This window comes from Rhipicephalus microplus, chromosome 5 (genome assembly GCF_043290135.1).
Source record: "Rhipicephalus microplus isolate Deutch F79 chromosome 5, USDA_Rmic, whole genome shotgun sequence".
NCBI classification, from domain to species: Eukaryota; Metazoa; Arthropoda; class Arachnida; order Ixodida; family Ixodidae; genus Rhipicephalus; species Rhipicephalus microplus.
Genome location: NC_134704.1, coordinates 183,490,066 through 183,509,192, shown reverse-complemented (window position 1 = coordinate 183,509,192; position 19,127 = coordinate 183,490,066). Strand labels below are relative to the sequence as shown.

General features: G+C 46.7%; 1 protein-coding gene across 1 annotated transcript in view; it reads left to right on the top strand.

Annotated features, from left to right (window-relative positions):
- SamDC (S-adenosylmethionine decarboxylase) overlaps positions 1–17,587 on the top strand; it is a 98,208-nt gene extending 80,621 nt beyond the window's left edge. The window contains exons 9-10 of the mRNA XM_037424855.2: positions 20–100; positions 16,881–17,587. Of these exons, the coding sequence (XP_037280752.1) occupies positions 20–100; positions 16,881–17,015 (216 nt within the window). The 3' untranslated portion in view covers positions 17,016–17,587. The remainder of the gene's footprint in view (positions 1–19; positions 101–16,880) is intronic.
- Positions 17,588–19,127: the final 1,540 nt, after the last annotated feature.

Below are 19,127 nucleotides of genomic sequence, written 5' to 3'. Positions count from 1 at the left end.
TAGCACTGCCATTTTTCAGGACAACTACCATGACTTGGTTACTACTCTGCTGAAGATGTTTCTTCCTGGCAAATTCGTGATGACATTGTTTGCCAACAAGGTAAGCTGATGCAGCAGCAATATAAGTAGCTTTGCTGCCACTCTGGGTGTAATTCGTAAGGATGCTATCTTTTTGTCTATATGCTGTGACGCAGCATTCTAGAAGGGGGAGGGGTATAAAGCACACAAATGGCACTTCCGCACTGTTGTCTTGGTAAACTTTTATTAGAAACTTGCTCATTTTATGTACATTTAACTGTTGTTCTGAATTAAAATATGCAGCTACTTTTTCTAGCAATATGGTATCCATTCTTTTCAAATAAAAATATTTTATGTGCCCTTCGTGGAGCTAATTCTCAACTGAGTGTTATAAAGTAAATCTGCATATTAGTATAATTATGAATCGTAACTGTGTGCAGTTGAGCTGAAAGGGGTGGTCTGAACACATTTGATTATTTGATTAGAAGTTATGGTGTATTGAACAATCACGAGAGGAATTCGGGCTTGATCCTGACAAAAAGAAATATTGTTCAAAGTTTAACGAAATTCTTTTTCCACTTAGTTTGAGTTTTATTTTATTTATTATTTATTTTCAGTGAATTTTTTTATTCAATCTATTGTTTTAAAAATAGTTTGGAAAAGGCTTGGCTGCATCGCTTGAATATCATCCTGAGGTGAGGAGATGCAAGTTTCGGTTTTTGTGTAGAACTCTGCAAAGCTGTTGCCTAACGAGTTGTTGAAATGCTTACCTACACGTGCACTTTTGTGTATGATGAGGCAGCCATGCTGTACATGCTGGCACCAGATGTTGCAATGTAATGACAAACGGTGAGACGTAAATGAGACATAAACGCATGCGTCCATCCACCATAAAATTCTGGGCAAGCCCCCCCACCTCCTTCTGCAAATTGAACGTAAGTGAAATTTAACGTAAAGTGGAGGTGGGGCACCATCCTAGAATAGCACCGAAATTCAAGATGGCTACCAATTTTACAATTGTCAGGAACTTCAATTAGATGCTGTATGATAAAGGTAGTTGCCATAGAATAACCATGCAAGGAACTCTTAGTTGACTATTATAGCTGTAATTGGCCGTATTGGTACAAAATTTCATGAATATACTGAACAATTGGTACAAAGATAACTGAGACTTGTTTGTGCTCCAATATTATTGAACTATTCCTGTAATGACAATTATGACATTGAAATGTGCCACCATAGTGGGAAAGAGGGGCAGAGCTGGCCTGATGGTGCAAAAAAGCCGCATTTATCCTTTCTTCTTAACCCAAATTTGACTGCTGAAATACTCTCACATGGATAGCAGCTTATGTTCTGGCATGTGCTAGGGATGGGCAAATAGTAAATTCGAGGTTCGAAGCGTAGAGGGATTTGGTCACATAATTTCAATTCTAATAGTTGATATAGTGTTTATCACATATTATTGAAAAAAATGAGCACGTTTGTCACGAGTATTAACCTGCAAAAATTTAACTAGAACAAGGCATGTGCAATGTCCTTTTTGGTGGAAAGTGTGGTGTCTCGGAATGAGAATGGCACTCTCAGGCATACGAACCCAGTAGTTGCGGTCGGGTAAACCAAACATCATGTACATTTGTTCAGTTAGTTTTACATTGGTGACATTATCAGCCGGATCAAGTATGTTACTAGTGACACGCTGTAACAACCTTATGCAATACAGTCGAACCTCACTACAACGAACGCCGCTTCTACAAACGCCACTGCGGTATTGCGGCGTGGTGAGCCGCTATCACGGAAGAGAGGAACTCGTACACATGACTGCCGCCATGGGCTACCGACGACTGCCGGTGTTTATTGTACGGTGGACTTATATACACGTCTTGTCCTCGCGGGTAGCTCCCGACGAGAAGGCGGTTGTGGAGAGGGTGGAGAAGAGACAGCCTGTTGTGTCTCTTGCGATGCTACACAAGGGCTGCACAGAACACTAGGCACTGCACTGAGGGGGGTACCGAGTGGCACTGCTGATTGCCCACTGTCACAAGGCACAGGTGACGGGCTTGAAGGCTGTGCTGGGTGAGCGTGAACATCTGGCGTTTGGATGACTGGGTGAGGCTGGGCGGCCTGTGCAGGAACCTTGCTCAACTTGGAGGAGTTCCATGTTCGCCCATCGTCTAGGCAGAAAGAGGCTGGCCCTCATTGTCCCACCACCTTCCGAGAACGACTGAACGAGAGGTCTCCTTTAAAAGAGACTGCCGGCTTCTTCACACGAACCATGTCTCCAACTGCTATGTTTGGTTTCTTGGCTGCACGGCGGAAGTCTGTGTACATCTTGCTGTATTTTTGCTTCTGTGCGACTCTCTTCCGAAGCTGGCCAAGCCCTTTGGCAGGGTCTGTGAAGAATGATGGGGATGGGTGCCCAATGATGTCCAGTCGTGTTCGGGGCAGTCGTCCATGTAGGAGCAAGGCTGGTGCTACTCCCGTGGTTGCGTGAGGTGTGCACCGGTAAACACCCAAGTACTCCAGTGCCGCTTGTCGAAGAGGGCCATGTTCTAATGCAGCAACCTGTACAAAGTCCTTAAAAACACGATTAAACCTTTCGACAAGTTCGTTGGCTTGAGGGTAATACACCGAAGAATGTGTCAGTCGGATACCACGCTCATCCAAGAATTGCGAAAATTCTCGTGAAGAAAATTGGGGCCCGTTGTCAGTGACTATCTCGTCAGGGTATCCCTCTCGAGAAAAAATTGACAGCAAGAAGTTGGTGATCGTTCTTGTAGATACCTCGTTGGAGAATTGTACTTCGGGTCACTTAGAAAAATAGTCAACCAGTGTAATGGCGAACCTACAATCTTGAGGAGCTCTTTCCAGAGGGCCAACAATGTCTATGGCGACTTTTTGCCAAGGGCGCTTTGGGAATGGAACAGGTTGCAGTGGAGCAGGGGCCGTTTTCGCACTCTTGTCGGCCTTCTGACAGACGCTGCAGTTTTGTATTGCGACTTCTGTTTGCCGGTCCATACCCGGCCACCAAAACCGTTCTCGAAGTCGCGCTTTCGTCCTGACGATGCCGGGATGAGCTTCATGCGCTGTGGAGATTACCTGATGCGCAAGGGACTGTGGAACTACAAGTCGCTCCCCATGAAGAAGTAAGTTGTTTACCACTGACAACTCGTTGCGTAGCATGAAGTACGGCAGCAGATGGCTTGGGACGAGCTTGTGCGGAGGCCATGACGAAGTAACGTATTCCTTGACTTTTGCCAGAGTGGCGTCATTACTGGTGGACTGCTCGAACTGGTCCTTAGCGATGCACAGCGGCTCGACTAGGAACACAACTTCTGTAGAGTCGTCTTTAGGTTGAGGTGTGCATTCCGGCTTATCTTTCGCTGGAAGACGTGACAGCGCGTCTGCTACCTTGTTCTCCGAGCCCTTGCGGTATTCGACGGTGTAGTTGTAGCGTAGAAGTCGCTCAGCCCACCTTGCAATGCGAAAGGGACGTCGCCCTGTTCCCTTGTTAGACAGCAACGCTACCAATGCCTGGTGATCCGTCTGAAGAGTGAAAGGCCGTCCCCACAAATAAACATGCCACTTTTCGCATGCCCACACGCAAGCCAATGCTTCACGCTCGCTGGCGGAGTACTTTCTTTCTGCATTGGTTAGAGTGCGCGAAGCAAACGCAATGGTCAGGGTTTTCTGACCGTCCACTTGCTGCAAAACGGCACCTAGCCCGTATGCAGAAGCATCAGTTGCGACAGTCACTGGAAGAGCTGGGTCAAACATGTGCAACACCTTGTGGGAGGCCAGAAGAGTTTTCACTCTCTCAAAACTTGCTTGGGCGGCTGTGTCCCACTCAAAAGGTATGTCTTTGCGCAGCAGTCGACGCATAGGCTCGACTTCCTCGGCTAGCCTAGGAATGAACTTTGCGTAGTATTCGACAAGTCCTAAGAATGAACGGAGTGTGCCGGGTCCTGCTGGTGTGGGGGCGTGGACGATTGCATTGACTTTGGCTTGAAGGGGTGCTATGCCTTCCGCACTGACACGATGTCCAAGGAAAGAGAGTTTTCTTGCATTGAAAACACATTTTTCGTTAAGTTTCAGACCTGCTTTCGCAATGCGATGCAGAACTTCTTCCAGGTTCTTCGCATGTTCTTTCTCAGTCTTCCCGAAGACGATGATGTCGTCTATGTAACAAAGAACACCATGACAGCCTTGCAGGATTCTTGTCATGAGCTGCTGAAAGGCTGCTGGATCCGACGCCAATCCAAAGCAGACCCTTTTAAACCGAAAAAGCCCCTCGTGCGTAACAAACGCTGTGAGATCCCTGCTGTCCGGGTGCAGCAGGACTTGGTGGTATGCAGAGGCGAGGTCTAGCTTTGAGAAGTGGCGGGCTCCGTTTAAGGCATGCAGCAGTTCCTCAGTGTGAGGCTGCGGGAAGTTGTCAACCACAATGGCTTTGTTTGGCTTCCTTAGGTCAACACAAAGACGGATGCTTCCATCTTCCTTCTGGACTGCGACGATGGGAGAAACCCATTCGGAAGCATCGATCCTTTCGATGATGTCAGCAGAGAGCAGGGTCTGTAGTTGGTCGCTTACTGGTTGGCGTACTGAGAATGGGAGGCGCCTCAACTTTTGGGCGACTGGGGAGACTGCCTGTTTCATCTTCACCTTGTGCTGAAAACCTCTGACAAGGCCCAAACCTGGGGTAAACAGGTGAGAAAACCTGGCCCACAGCAATGCAGGCATGCCAAACTTTGGCTCACTCTGCGGTTGCTCTACGATAGCGCCTTGCGGTGGAATGCGCCCTTGTGCGTCTGAGCTCGTTGCAGGCAACGTTGAGATTGCGGAGGCGGACGTTTGCTGAACGACCGTGTGCAGGCAACGTAGCTCCTTCTCTGAAATTTGAAAATTCAGGGCTTACACAGCATCTAATCCCAAAAGGGAGGTCCCACTGCGTGTTACGTAAAGCGGTACGACGGCTGTTCGTGCCTTGTACGACAGCGTTGCTTCAAACAGGCCAAGCACAGGGATCTTCTGGCGTGAAAAGTCAAACAAAGTAATGCTGGGGGTCCTGAGTTGTACTTTATCTTGAAAAAGGTTTCGAAAGTGACCTTCCCCAGTTATTGACACTGCAGAGCCTGTGTCGATGAGAAACGAGACTTTGCGCGTGAGCGGCTTCGGGTTAATCACCGACACGTCGACGTCAACATACAGGCCTCTGCGTTTGTTTGTGCAGATGGTCAAAATACTGTGACCGCTCTCAGCGTCATCGTCGCAGAGGAGTTCGCGGACTTGTGCAGGCCTTCGTGGTTGGCCGCGACACGAGCTCCGACAAACGCTCTGGAAGTGTCCGCGGCGTCCGCAACCATAACAGGTGCGGACCGCGGACACTTCCGGAGCGGGACAGGGCTATCATGCCTATCCGGGTTGCGTCCGCGTTGGCGCTGCGTGATGCGGCGAATCGGGTTCGCGAAGGCTTCAGCTTCTTGGCGAGTTTGTTCGCGAAGTTTGGCAATTTCTACCGCTCGGTCGAATGTCAATGCGTCGCCTTCGAGGAGCAGTCGTTCTCTGAGTTGCGGGCAAGTTACTCCGGCAACGAACTGTTCGCACAAGTTATCATCCACGGTAGCGGCGAAATTACACGGGGCTGCCAGTTCCTGGAGCGCCAAAGCAAATTCGGCAACCGACTCACCGGAAAGCTGTCGACGTTCACGAAAATGATGACGTTCCACTCGGACGTTGACGGTGGCGGTGAAGTAGTGTGCCAGTGTGTCGACCGCAACGTCGTATGGGTCCGGAGGGCTTGCGGCAGCGGTGTGCGCGGACGTCTGTTTTTCCGTCGACTCGCTGACCGTGGTTTCAGTTGAAAGTGGCGGCTGGCGTGGGGCGGTGCCGGCAAGGCGTCGAAAATTCGTTGGCCCTCGGGGCCCAGGCAGTGAAGCAGGAGCGCGCGACGGCGGGTTGCTGGCCACTCGTCGGCACCAGACGCGAGCACGAAGTTCTGGAACAACCTGAACCAGCGGTGCCAAGGAATCGCTGGCGTGCCCAGAGTCTCGAGGAACGGCGGCGGGGGAGATATACCGGTGGCCATCCTCGTCGCCAATGTGGTATTGCGGCGTGGTGAGCCGCTATCACGGAAGAGAGGAACTTGTACACATGACTGCCGTCATGGGCTACCGACGACTGCTGGTTTTATTGTACGGTGGACTTATATACACGACAAACAGGTACATAGATCACAGCGCCATCTCTGGTGGCGTCGCAGAACCAATATGAATACACAACAGCCACTTCAACAAAGTTTCCGCTAGAATGAAAAATTCACGGTTCCCCTTCAGTAGTCTATAGGAGTCAATGCATAATTATTGTCACCACAACGAACACTTTTTCTTCTGCCGTCCCGCTTCAACGAAATTTCAGGATGCAATTCCAGGCTCAGATATTTGTTTCGAATCGGGAAACCTAATATTTAAGATTTTGATGCATTTTCAGAACCTGAAAATACATCGACGAAGCCTAAAACGCGCTGGCACCACTAGAAACCGCCGCTGTTCAGCAAGCATGGGCACAGCCATTGCTCAATAGCGATGGCAATGAGACTGCCCTGCTTTTGCCACTGGCTTGCTTTTGAATCACAGCTTGCTTTCGAGCCGCAGACATTCCGAAGCTGAAGCTCTGTCGCTCGATTCATTGTTTCCTTCACGCAGCTGCTGAGTGCAAACACAGAGCCATGCCTTTCTCTTATCATTTTATTCGCGCTTGGCCAGTGTGGTACCTAATCAAAGCAGCTGTTGGTCTGCATTAACAAAAAAATCAGCTAGCTGAGAGTAATGAATGATAAGAAAGGCATAAAATAAGTCAAAAGTCACCGCTCTACGATACCCTGCCTCTATCTCGGCGTTGTCATATACACTTATGGTGGACAGCTGCTGGTGTTAATGCGTTAATGCAACTGTTTGGTACGTTCACGAAAGCGGTTGTAGGCGTTGTTTCAGCGTGCTTTTCTCCATGGTCTCGCAATGCATGACTGGGAATCGTGTCGTGACACTGCTGGGAAAGAATAGTAAGAAGTGGACACTTTTTTAATTTTAAGAATAAAGGTTCCTTTGTTTTGCTAGCTCAGATCAGGTAGATTTTTTTAATTTCTCCATGAAATTTTACAATAAAATAGTTTTCACGCCCCGCGAGTTCCGTTGCAGCAGGGTTCGACTGTATTCCAATACTCAATCAACACCACAACAAATGCAAGGTAACGCGAAGGCAGTGTCGCTGATGCTCAACTCGCTGTTAGGGACCCATGGGACATGTTCGCGGGTGACGTATCCTGCAGGACTCTGTTAGGAGACGAACATCTGTGCCAGCCGCCACACGGCAATCTTTGCTGTGCAGCCACCTAGCCTCGCCACCAGGCGTCACTGTGAGCGCTACCACACCAACCATGATGGTAATGAATGATAAACACGTGTGAGCATTACTCCACCTACTGCACAAGGGTTAAACCTAAATGCGGCCAATCCGAGAGACACGTGTGTGCCACGAGGTGCAAACCACTTACACAGAGCGATAGCACCCCCCCCCCCCCCCAGAAGTGAAGTTGGAGCAATTTTGAATTTTAGCAGGATTTATATTTCAGGAGGATGCAAGTAAGAGATGACTGGTAACATCCTATGCTTTAAAGTTTACTATTCTTCGATGTTATATAAACCCGTACAGCAAGTGTTTAAGATTAAGATTACTTCATGTGAGGGTAATGTGTTCATTCATAGGCTTGTGCGAATATTGGAATGCTTCGAAAATTCGAACGCTTCGAATATTCGAACTAATAGTACACTATTCAAATTCTGTTCGATTAAAATTGAAATTATTGAATATTTTGAAGTATTCGTAATGAACGAATAGACTAGGTCAGCCCCTCCTCTATTTTTTCAACAGTCAGGCGAAGGAGCGGATTTCAATGGGAAGCGCCCGTTGGTGCTAGTGCAGCGCTTTGCTGCCAGGCGCCGCAACTGGAGTAGAGATGCCGCTGCGTCGTCTCTCGGGCAAGCGAATGCCGTGGCTGCATTCGACACTGCTATGCGGCTCTGTTTTCGGCTGTATTCGCATTGTTTAAGATGTAATGGAAACTTGGAAGCGAGAATCGTGAAGCACTTGTTATTCTGGGCACTTTGCTCATTTCAAAAGCTTGTCGTTCGCGACTACTTGATTGAGGGGCTCGCGCGTCGTCTGCTAGCTAGGTCGATACCAGATAGCTCATGCAAGTAATCAGCGGAAGATCGTTTTGTCACCGTGGCATTCGCTTGACTGAAAGTTGCTTTTTCGATTAACTGAAAGTCTATTTTTCAGGGAAGCCTTTGCCAGGAGCTAATATTACAAGCTTGGGTGCCTAATGTTGCCCGATGCTTGCTACTCTCTAGTGGCGTAGTACATTATGCCCAAGCCTGGAGGTCATGCACTGAATAGCACAAAATGCCACTAGTTTGCTTCCAGGGATATAGGTCATCATCCTTTCCCTTCGCTACCGAGAAAAAAGAAAGTGACAGAAAATGAGGAACTATGGCAGGTGATTTGACCATTTGAGAGACGAAACAACGAAATCATTGTGAAATAAACAAAAACAGCTGAAGTCCATATGCAGCGCGATTTCTGCAATCATTGGGCATGTTTTGAACAGGCGCTGTTAGTCTGAAATCTAATGCCGGCTCTCAACTTGAGCCACGTTGACAGGCATGAAAAATGCGGCCTGTGGTCAGTTGCTTGAGCTTGTCGGTGTATTTGGGGATGGATTGTTGTAGCCTTATTATCCGGCTGCTCAGTACTGTTTTGTTTTTTCTCTTCCCTCTAACCTCTGAATTTGGTAGGGAGCAGAGTAGAGCCGAATGCCTGTGTGGTGTCCATTAGCTCCCATTCAGCTTTGGGGCGTAATGTTAGCGTCGCACACGGCAGTGATCTAGAGGCAGCATTGTTACGGATAGACTCATTTGTTGACTGTTTGGATGCAGCACACACGCGTTTAGTGATACCAATTGCCATGTTGCGAAACGTGACAGGTAGCCATCAGCCACCACTATTTATAATCTATAAATACTTAGATTGTAAACGACGGCTAGATATTAGAGCGTAGTACGAAATTTATCAGGAGACCTATTGTTCTGCATCATTAATGCAAGCACGCTCTCCCCAAACACCAGCGGAAGCTGCAATTTCACGGAGCTACAGCCGTACAGTGCATTAAGTTGATAGCTTTAAATGTCTCATGCAAAGCGAAATTGATCGCCGGCGTCTTCTCGCGTCGGCGGCGTGAACATGAGTGATGCACGAAATCATCATTACGTGAAAACGTCATTATATGATGTCACGTATCATAAATGTTTGTGACGTAGCAGAACGTCACATAGCTTGACCGCATCATATAATTCTTCCCTTGGTTGAAATAGGCCGATCATGAAGGCAGTGCATAACCAGCTAAGGGGCAGAAAGCTAGCTTTGCTTCCAATCCTTGAGGCAGTAAGAAAACCATGTTGGGCGGAAAAATATCTCTGAGAAAAGTAGAAAACATTGAGTGCATTGAATCAAAAGAAAACCAGGATAGTTTTTGCCTTTCAGTTGTCTCAGGTGAGTTAATAAGGGGACCGGCGAGTTTTTTTCTTTTTGTGAGTAATGAAAAATGAAAAAAAGACAATCAGATTTTTTTCCGTCATATATGCAGAGTTGTACGTAGCAGTATTATATACTAAGGCACGCAAATAATGAGGTTGCATTAGCTTGAAAGGGAAAGTAAAACGCGAGTGCCATAAAACTCGAAGGCATATACTGAACCGGTAGCACGGCCTGACAAAAGCCATGTTGAAACAGCACACCGCTATGTTTGTGTTACTTTTCATTCTTCATGCATCCGTGAAAGCCCTCAAGAAGCACGACTGCAAATTAACTCGCATGAAAAGAGAAATTCGCGAGCTTCCTAATACGTGCGGCCGTTCAACGCCAGCATCCCGTTATCTACTCAAGCAGCGCCTTCATGCGGCAGCTGCGAGCGAAGGCGAAACGTGCGCTCGACGGCCTGAACAGAGCGTTCGCCCGGGCACCGACGAAAATGGACGAGGCCCTCACTAGGTATAAAGTGTACTGTGCAACTCGCCTAAAGGTACCTTCACTGCAACTGTAAAAGCACTTGTTAAAATGTATATTAGTCTGCATGTTACTTGTAAAGGTGGTTTCTCTACAGTGAAGGTGTGCTAAGCTGTAAACACTTCTATTTATTAGAAATACGCACTGTTGCGAAGCCCCACTCCATGCTTAAATGAACACATCACCTTCACATCGATTCATGATTTTTGATGTTTAAAAGCTTGTTATAACGGCTTGTATGCTTTAAGTTTATTAAACAATAAAACATAGCATATTTTATAAATTATCGTTAGCATTCTAGCAAAAGTCAAATGCTGCTTCTATTCAAAGTTGTTTCTACTTCCTTTGAAACAGCTCCCCCCCCCCCCCAAAAAAAAAAAGGCATTTGCACAGGCATTGCTACAATGACAAAAAAAATTTATTATATTCAGTGGGTTCGGTCGCAACAAATTTTGAAAATATTTTTAACATGCGATTTTGAAATTATTCAACCAACATCACTATTTCTTTTGAATTCGCTTCGAACCTAAAATTCACTATTCGTACAAGCCTATTCAATAAGCCTTGAATAGGGATTTTGTGGATGTGCGGATTTTTCTTGAATAGGTGCTTTTGTGGCACAGCACTCATGCAGCAGTGAAACCAGCTGTACAGGGGATGACATGTTCCAATTTAATGTATGCCTATTCGTTCACTTCGAAATTTGTGATAATCTAAACTTGTGTCGAAACAAATTTGAATACTGGACTATTTATTTGGATATTGCAAGTGCACTTTTGTGAGCATATGTGTTTGTATGTGCAATTACTTATGTGTACTTATCATATAACACCCAATGTTCACCACTCTCTTCAGGCCCTGCATCAAAGCCAAACGTGTCGCACTCAATTATGTTTCATGGCTGTCATTCATTTCTTAGGCAACTTTAATGACTAATCTATTTATTGGCTCATTCCATCATCATTTCTCTGCTGCTTTGCTGAATTGATTAGCTCAGTGCGATGTGACAACCTAGGCCAGACAGTCAACCAAAACATTTGTGGTCCCTACAGTTTTCACTTGCTGGTCTTACTGCCGGGCCTATTGCAGTGATGCTGTGCCAATTGTGCCAAACTGCACCCCTGGCATGCTGCCATATTTCCGGAAAAGTTGACGAATCTCTATCAAGTCTGTGCTAGAGGGTGTTTTAAGACTTTGGAAACATAACCAACAGCTTGAAATCTCATTAATTTGAAGTCGCTGGGCTTGAGAAATATTCAAATCAAGCGGGTTTTGAAATTAACAGAACATAGAAAAAGTGGGATGCAATGAACTTCAAATGATTCAAATCAATCGGGGCTGGTCGCTTGCTGTGCGGCTAGCTTGTGGCCCCAAGGGTTATGTTTTCCAGCAATACCTGGTAATAATTTCGCCACAAAAAGGGGGAATTTCGAACCTAACTGCTGTCACTGCAAAAAAAAAAAAGTGATCTACTGAAATGTTTGTCTGTGCACAAGGCATCTTCACTGCAATGGAGTGGGGATGTTCCTCGCTTCATCAGCACATTATGATGCGATGATTCGCCCATTCTTTCTGGTAAAATAAAGAATTTAGTAATGAACAGTGTGTGACGAAATTTGTGATGTGTTTTGGCTGGAAAACATTACCATTGGAGCTTTCGACCAGAGTTTTTGATGTAGGCATTGCAGGCAAGAACTCCGCCAGCAGTGCAAGTGCGCTAATTGCTGTAGAAACTGACACTCGGAGTTCGCATACATCGGCAGTTTTCTCGAGACTGCTCTTTAATAATTTATTTCAGTTTCCAGAAAGAATAGATGAATCGTGATGCGCTGACGTTGTGAAAAGCATGCAACATGCTGCGTGCACGTCACCCCTGTAGTGCAGGGAAACACGTCTTGTTTTTGCACAGTTGACTACAAAATAATTTTTTTTATAACTTTATTTTACGTACTGGAAGTAGCATGGCAGGTGTCCTTCAGCTACTACTAAATTGGTATCACTAAAGTACATTGCCTAGTGGCTCTTAAGGGCCGTCGTTTCTGTCGATTTGTGGCGAAATTGGGACCGGGAATCGGCACAATGTACCCAAAGTTTTCGAATTAACCATGCTTGTGCTGACTGCCGCTTCACATTATCCGCTCAAACTTGCATTGCAAAATACGGGAGCACTGAAATACTTCGAAGTGAGCTCGATTGCAAAATAAGCTCGTTCCAATTAACGAGGTTTTATTGTACTAATGGTTCTTTTATTAAAGCGCATCATGGTAGACCTTGCGTACGATCAAATCTGAGCCAAGCAATTAAACTGAGCTAAAGGTCGCTATTGCAATATGATGTTCAATTTCAGGGACTACTTACGGACAGCAAAATCGTTTGAAAACGCGTATTTATGTTATTTTTATCCTGCTCAAGAAGTCGGATAACCATAGCCGAAATAATTTCAGTGCCTCCCAGTAGACTTGTCAGGCATTTTGGTGCATAGCCAGGCCCAGGCTGTGCACCAAAACGCCTGATATGCCTTCGAGGTCTGCGGTGAACTATTTAACGACGTGCCAACTACCAGTTGCAAATTTGCATCTCGTGATGTGCTTCGGATACCAGCAAAGCGCAGAATAAATAATAGCTGTCACACACGAAGAATTCGGAAAAGATCACTCAGCGTACAAAAATAGAAAAGCGGACGACTCGTTTGAATTGTTCGGACTTCCCTAATGTGTGTATGCCAGTTAACGATGCGAAATCTCTGTGTACAAGCAACATTTGCTGCAGTGTGAAGGATTGGAAATGCACCTTACCATTCCCGACGTTTGCCTATACTTCGTTCCATCACCATGTCAATGGTTATTCTTCGTTATATCTGCTCTATGGCAGCAGGGAGCTCTTGCCTCTCGACTCGCTACTTCCTTTTGAGGAACCACATCCTACACTTCATGACGTCATTGTTCGCGTGGCAACAGAACATCTCTGTGCCTGAGATCGACTTCTGGTGTCCCAGGCTGACCAAAAGCATCAGTTCAATAGCCACTACTGGCACATGTGTTTTAGCCCTGGCTCCATGATCTTGCTTTCCTTTGAGTGAAAAACTGCTACCACGCTACATTAGGCCATACCGAGTTCTTCGCCAAGTAACCAAAGTCGCATAAGAGATGTCGCCGCTAACCCCCAAGCCTTCGTTTCTACATCACTTACACCGGTCCAATGCACTGAGACAGTGCTTCGGCCATCGGGAGTTGACATCACAAAGGGGTTTGTGACACTGTGGACTAGAGTATGCTACTAGTTAAGTTGATGTGACTGGGCTTATATTGATGGTGGTCTACTTGTCATAGCCCGTCAGCATTACACCTTTTATGTATTGTAAATATGTGAATATTTCTATTCTACGTGTAATAATATTCTGTTTTCAGGGTGTAAAACCCCAGATGTTTGCAATAAGTGCTTGTATGAGGCAGCCAGAGAGGGCCATCAAGCTTCACCCTGGGTGACAGCTACTGGTTTTCTGAAACCTTGCTGCAGAGGTCTACATGTCGCCAAAAAGGAATAGCCAAATACTTTATGGTACCTTGTTTCCCGCTGTATCTTAATCGGTAACACTAAGAAATTTTGGCTAGTTATATGACCAGATAAGGGTCTGCAGTATTGTGCTACAAGTCAATGATGAAAGGTTGTAGTCCGACGCTAGTTACTATGTTCTGTGTAAATTTTTTTAAGTGCGAATGCACTTTATAAGAGACCCTAAATCCGCCGTGTGCGGTGCGCCTCCTCCTCTCTCCTAGCAACGGCGCTAGGAGCGGAGAGGAGCATTTGTAGCAACGGCGCAGCGACGTCACACACCACGTGATTGCGCGGGCCCGCGCAGCTACGACTTGCTCGAGATCGCCAAGTCGTCATAGATATGGATTCATCGCAGGCATCAACCTCGACTGCGATACCTCCAACAACGAGTACAATGCAATTGAATGCGAGCATTGCACGCGTTGTTGAAGATGTCGCGCTTGTTGAAGACAAGGCATTGCGGCGAAGGGCCCGTGATGCCGAGCGCAAGTGGGCGAACTGGGCCGCGGACATAAACATTATTATAGTGCGGATTTACTCTCACATACAGCCGCCGACCGTTTATTCGGACTCGCCGAAAAGTCCGAATAATCGGGAGTCCGAAAAAACGGATTCACTCGAAAAAAAGCACTTTTATTGGCCCGATCGCCCGAACAAACTGTCTATGCGCGTCTGCACACACGCACGCTTACGCGCGACCACGTCGGCCTGTACCTCTGCGAGTGTCTGGCCGTCGCTGTAGACAGACAACAGCATCGATATGGCCTGCGCTAAGTCCGCATTTGATGGCTGTGGTGCGGGCGGCGCGTCATCGTCGGAGTCACTGTCCGCCAGCGCCGGCTCGCAGACCTGACGGACGATCTCGTCATCGTCCAACTCTGCGCAAGGCAAAACGGCACTGTCGAAGTTGGCGAACTCTTCAAACGTACCCGCCCCCACATCGACCCTGCTAGCACGAAGGTCGTCCAGAATGTCCGCTGCTGCGGTAGGCGGACTCTCAACCGCGGGGTTCTGGCCTGTGGCACTGTCCTCCTCAATCCCAGTAATAAATCCTGCGTGGCGGAAGCAGTTGTGGATCGTTTCCTGAGTCACTGACTTCCGGGCATCGGACAACATGCTGATGGCCGTCAGAACATCCACGACGTAGTTTTTGTTACTGTCGACGCATAACAGCACACGATTCAGGAGGCGCGACCGGTAATGAACTTTCAAGTTTTTGATCATGCCCTGGTCCATGGGCTGCAACACGCTTGTCGTGTTAGGCGGCAAAAACTCCACTGTCATAGCCTTGAAGTTGTCGATATGCCCATGGGCACCGCAGTTGTCGACGAACATCAGCACCTTGCGATTTTGCTGTTCGTACCGGTGGTCGAGCTTGCGAAGGTACTGTTCGAAGAGGTTTTGCGTAATCCACGCCTTCGAATTTGCTTCATACCACACAGGGAGTGATTTGACGCCTTTAAAACATCTTGGATTTTTTGATTTCCCTATCACGAGGAGCGGAAGTTTCTCCGTCCCCGTCATGTTGCCTCCTACAACAACTGTCAGTCGCTCCTTGCTATGCTTCCCCCCATGACAGGGTTCGCCAGACAAAGCTAGCGTCTTGTCGGGCAGCATCTTATAGAAAAGTCCAGTCTCGTCACAATTAAAGACGTTTTCTGGTGGATACTGGCGCAGCAGTGCGCACAGCTTGTCGGCGCGGTAGTTGGTCACGAGCGTTTCGTCGACGGAACCACTCTCGCCGCACATTCGCTTGAAGGCCAGGTCGTACCTTTTCTTAAAGTTGCGCAACCACACGTCACTGAACTTGCAGCCGGTAATACCCATGCGCAGGGCGAGCGTCTCTGCTTTCTGTCTCAGCAGATCGCCAGACACGGGTATTTTCCTAGCCACCGTGGCACTCAACCACATGTTCAGCGCTTCTTCAAGCTGCGGGTGGCTGCCGTCCCGGAAATTTTTCTGCGTACCCGCAGACGCTTTCTCAGCTGCCTCCAGGATCTTAGCCTTCTGCTTGAGGTAGTCCGAGACGGTTTGCTTGGAAATGGAAAATTCCCGAGCAACTTCAGACTGAGGTCGGCCGCCTTCTACCTGGCGAATTATCTCCGCTTTTTTCGCCATCGTGAGCGTCTTGTAGCTCCCACGTTGGCCGCGTTTCTTCACTCGCGACGGCGCAGCAACGGGTGACGTCGGAGCCATCTCAACACGCCACGGAACACACAAGAGAGCGAGAACACAGAGAACAAGACGAACCAGGCCTACCCGCAGAAGCAACTGACTGACACCACTGACACGCTGACACAAACGCCAAACCACGCCAAACGCCACAGCGAACAGACTCTGTAAGTGGCTTGGCTTGGCCGCTCGACTGGCTAAAACCGAAAAAAAACGTGTCGCCAAACATAGCCTTCGAGATCGGCAATGGCGATTTCTGCGTGCATTTTGACACTGGCCCGACGTCCATCCATAGCTAGTGCAGCATATCAGTGCTGGCAACCTAGCAAACGTATTGTTAACGTCCCTGTCAGCGTGTCATGGCATACGGCGACGCATCCGGTCAGTCAAACGGAGTCCGAATAATCGAACGGCGCACAGCGGGGCGTCCGAATTTTCGGTCGTGAGTTTACATTAGGTTCAATGGGGCGAGTGGCGGTGCCACGAAGATGTCCGAATAAACGGGCATGTCCGAATTTTCGGCGTCCGAATAAACGGTCGGCGACTGTATACGCGTAAACTCACCAAGATTTCCCGAGAGGGTCTAATGGTTCCTGGGAATCGCAATGTGATCACACGGGGGAGCTTACGTTAACTCACTGGCGAATGCCAACGGATTTTAACTTTACTCCCCCTCATAGCATCACCCCGTGCATTCGCACTTAACCATGTTCACCTTCGGGGAAAGGCTTGGGAGTTTTTTCATACCATGTTTCATAGATGAAGTCTGTCCTACTGTTTCCAAGTTTCTTCAATCAAAGAAACTACGTGAGTTGTAAAATTTAACAGTTGAGCAGTAATGTGCCACTTGTTAGTAGGTGCTATCCAAGATAGCCATTTAACCCAATTTAGAAGAAATGCAAGCCTTCGATAATATAGTTGATGAAGATATTGATTTATTGAAAGTTATATTGCTGAACATATTTCTTTCTAGAGACTGTCATTACCATAAGAAAGTACATATATTATGTTCATTTCAGCTTTCAGTCGCTGCCAAAGGGATGAAAGAGAGCTGCAACACAGAGTTCCACAACTACAATCGCAAGGAGCTGCAGGTGTGCCGCTTCAATGCATACGACTTGACCTACGCACTCTTTGAGAAGGCCCCTAGTTGAGGCCCATTGTGCCGCCTTGTCTGGACATGCCTCTGAACTGCCTAATTGATGGCAGTTTGTCACCACAGCACGTGGGTGGCGACACACTCCCCCCCAGCTGTGGTTGATCACTGGCGTTCCTCACCCAGATTTTGGACGCCACAATTCAAGGACAGGGCGGGCCTTGGACAGGCTCGTGCCTTTTTTTTTCTCACATTTACTTTTTCAGCCATTCCATCTACGTGGCCTAGATATTCTTGCCCAGTCATTCGTAGTTTTACCTGGGATGCAGTGCAGAGCCACACCTCACAAGTCGCCACTGCGAGAGTTTTAAGGAAGCTTTGATGGCTTCAGTTCTTGGTCTTTTACATTTTATTTTCGTGTTTTTCTTTTTCACAGGGTTTTTTCCCTCATTCACCAAAGATAGTAAGCAGCGGAGGCGATAAATTGTGTGACTGCAGCCAGTATCATCAGTGCAACATGACGCATGTTTTTTGAGCTCATATGTCAGTATTCTGGGGATGCCACTGGTGCTCATTGGACACATTTATGGGGAAAAATCTCGGACTAGTGCATTTTGTGTTGTCACCTTAAATGTTCCAGAATCGGCCGGTGTGTTCTGTTGAAGTTTCCTTTAAAATTTTGAATGAGCTACATTGACAGACCCATCCACGCAGTGGCAGTGTTTAGCAAGCTGTGAATGATGCAAACCAGCAAAGGACCTTGGCCTTCAGGCAGTCCACCACTGCAGCAACGTCATTTTCAAACTGTCCAAGCATCTCTTTTTGCGATGATAAATGCCTTGCAGCTGTTCCTTGGTGTCACATCTCCATGCTGGCTGTGCCCACATTCCTGCAGATAATTCAAAGAAAAAAAATTTGTTCCTAGCTTGTGTGTTTGTCTTCTCAATGTGAGTGTTCCGATTGCGAGGCATGTCCAGACGAGGTGATGAGGCATTCTTGGGGAAGGTTAGGGTTCTCTTTGATCTTAACGTAGTATCTTGTAGTGATAGTGCGTTGTGACCTGTACACACATAACGCCTGGATGCCACTGTAACCTAAGTGTTCTCCGTGGTGCTTGTTTCAATAAACGAGAAAAGCAACTGTGTGTTTTCATTTGACGCTCATACTTAAAGGCTGCAACTTCATTGTAATACTACTATAGCATTGTGATGCAATTGTGTCCAGTAATATAGTATTACAAAACAGCAGGTTGGTTTCACCAAGCATCATCCTGTTTTGTACGATTGTGTGATCATCATGTGATCAAATGTTTGATAAACATGCACAGTGCAAAAAACGTTTAGAAATGGCATTTATGAACTAGGAAAGGGGACTTGACTCTGTAGAAAAACTGATACGAGCAGTTCTAGAAGCATTGCACTTAAAACACCCGATTACCGCAGCCTACATCAGCACATGTTAATTTATTCTTTATTCGTCAAAAATTTCAAACAGGGGTATTGCATAATACTGGGGATTACTATAGGTCACATATCGGAGGGATTACGTTGGACAGTTCAGTGAAAGTAGATGAAACAAATTGTGTACCATCTCCCCCGAAGGGAAATTTGATGGAATGCAAAGCAGTAGCGGTGCGCCCGGTGTTGACCCGCTTGAAATGGCAGTCGCTTGAAATTTTCATATCGGCTGTACCATGGTCACTACAAAGCACTACGTGAAAACTACATAACTGAGCCCCCCCCCCCCCCTCCCCCTCATGTGGTCTGGTCGTACAAACCTTAACAAACAATCAAGCAGCCATTTAATCATTTTAATATACATCAGTATTTTCTTTTTCCACACGCTATATCACGATAGAACAAATTAACCGAAAAAGTAGTAAAAGCTAACACAGCTGAATCATTTGTTCAGTTTTTAAATAACCATTCATCTGATATGTAAAGTTCTGTTTATGCTGAACAACTTTGTTTGAGTTGATTCTCGCTTTCACTTCTTTATGCATAGTCTTCACTTCATGTGGTCATGTATTGTACGTGTATATTTTATCAATTATGATGTGTGTATTTTATTGCAAAGCATATTTATATATTCATTTTCTTTCGCTTGTTAATTGTGGTTTACTAAAGTTGTTGATATTCTAAGCATTATTGTTGGTATTGTTCGTAATGAT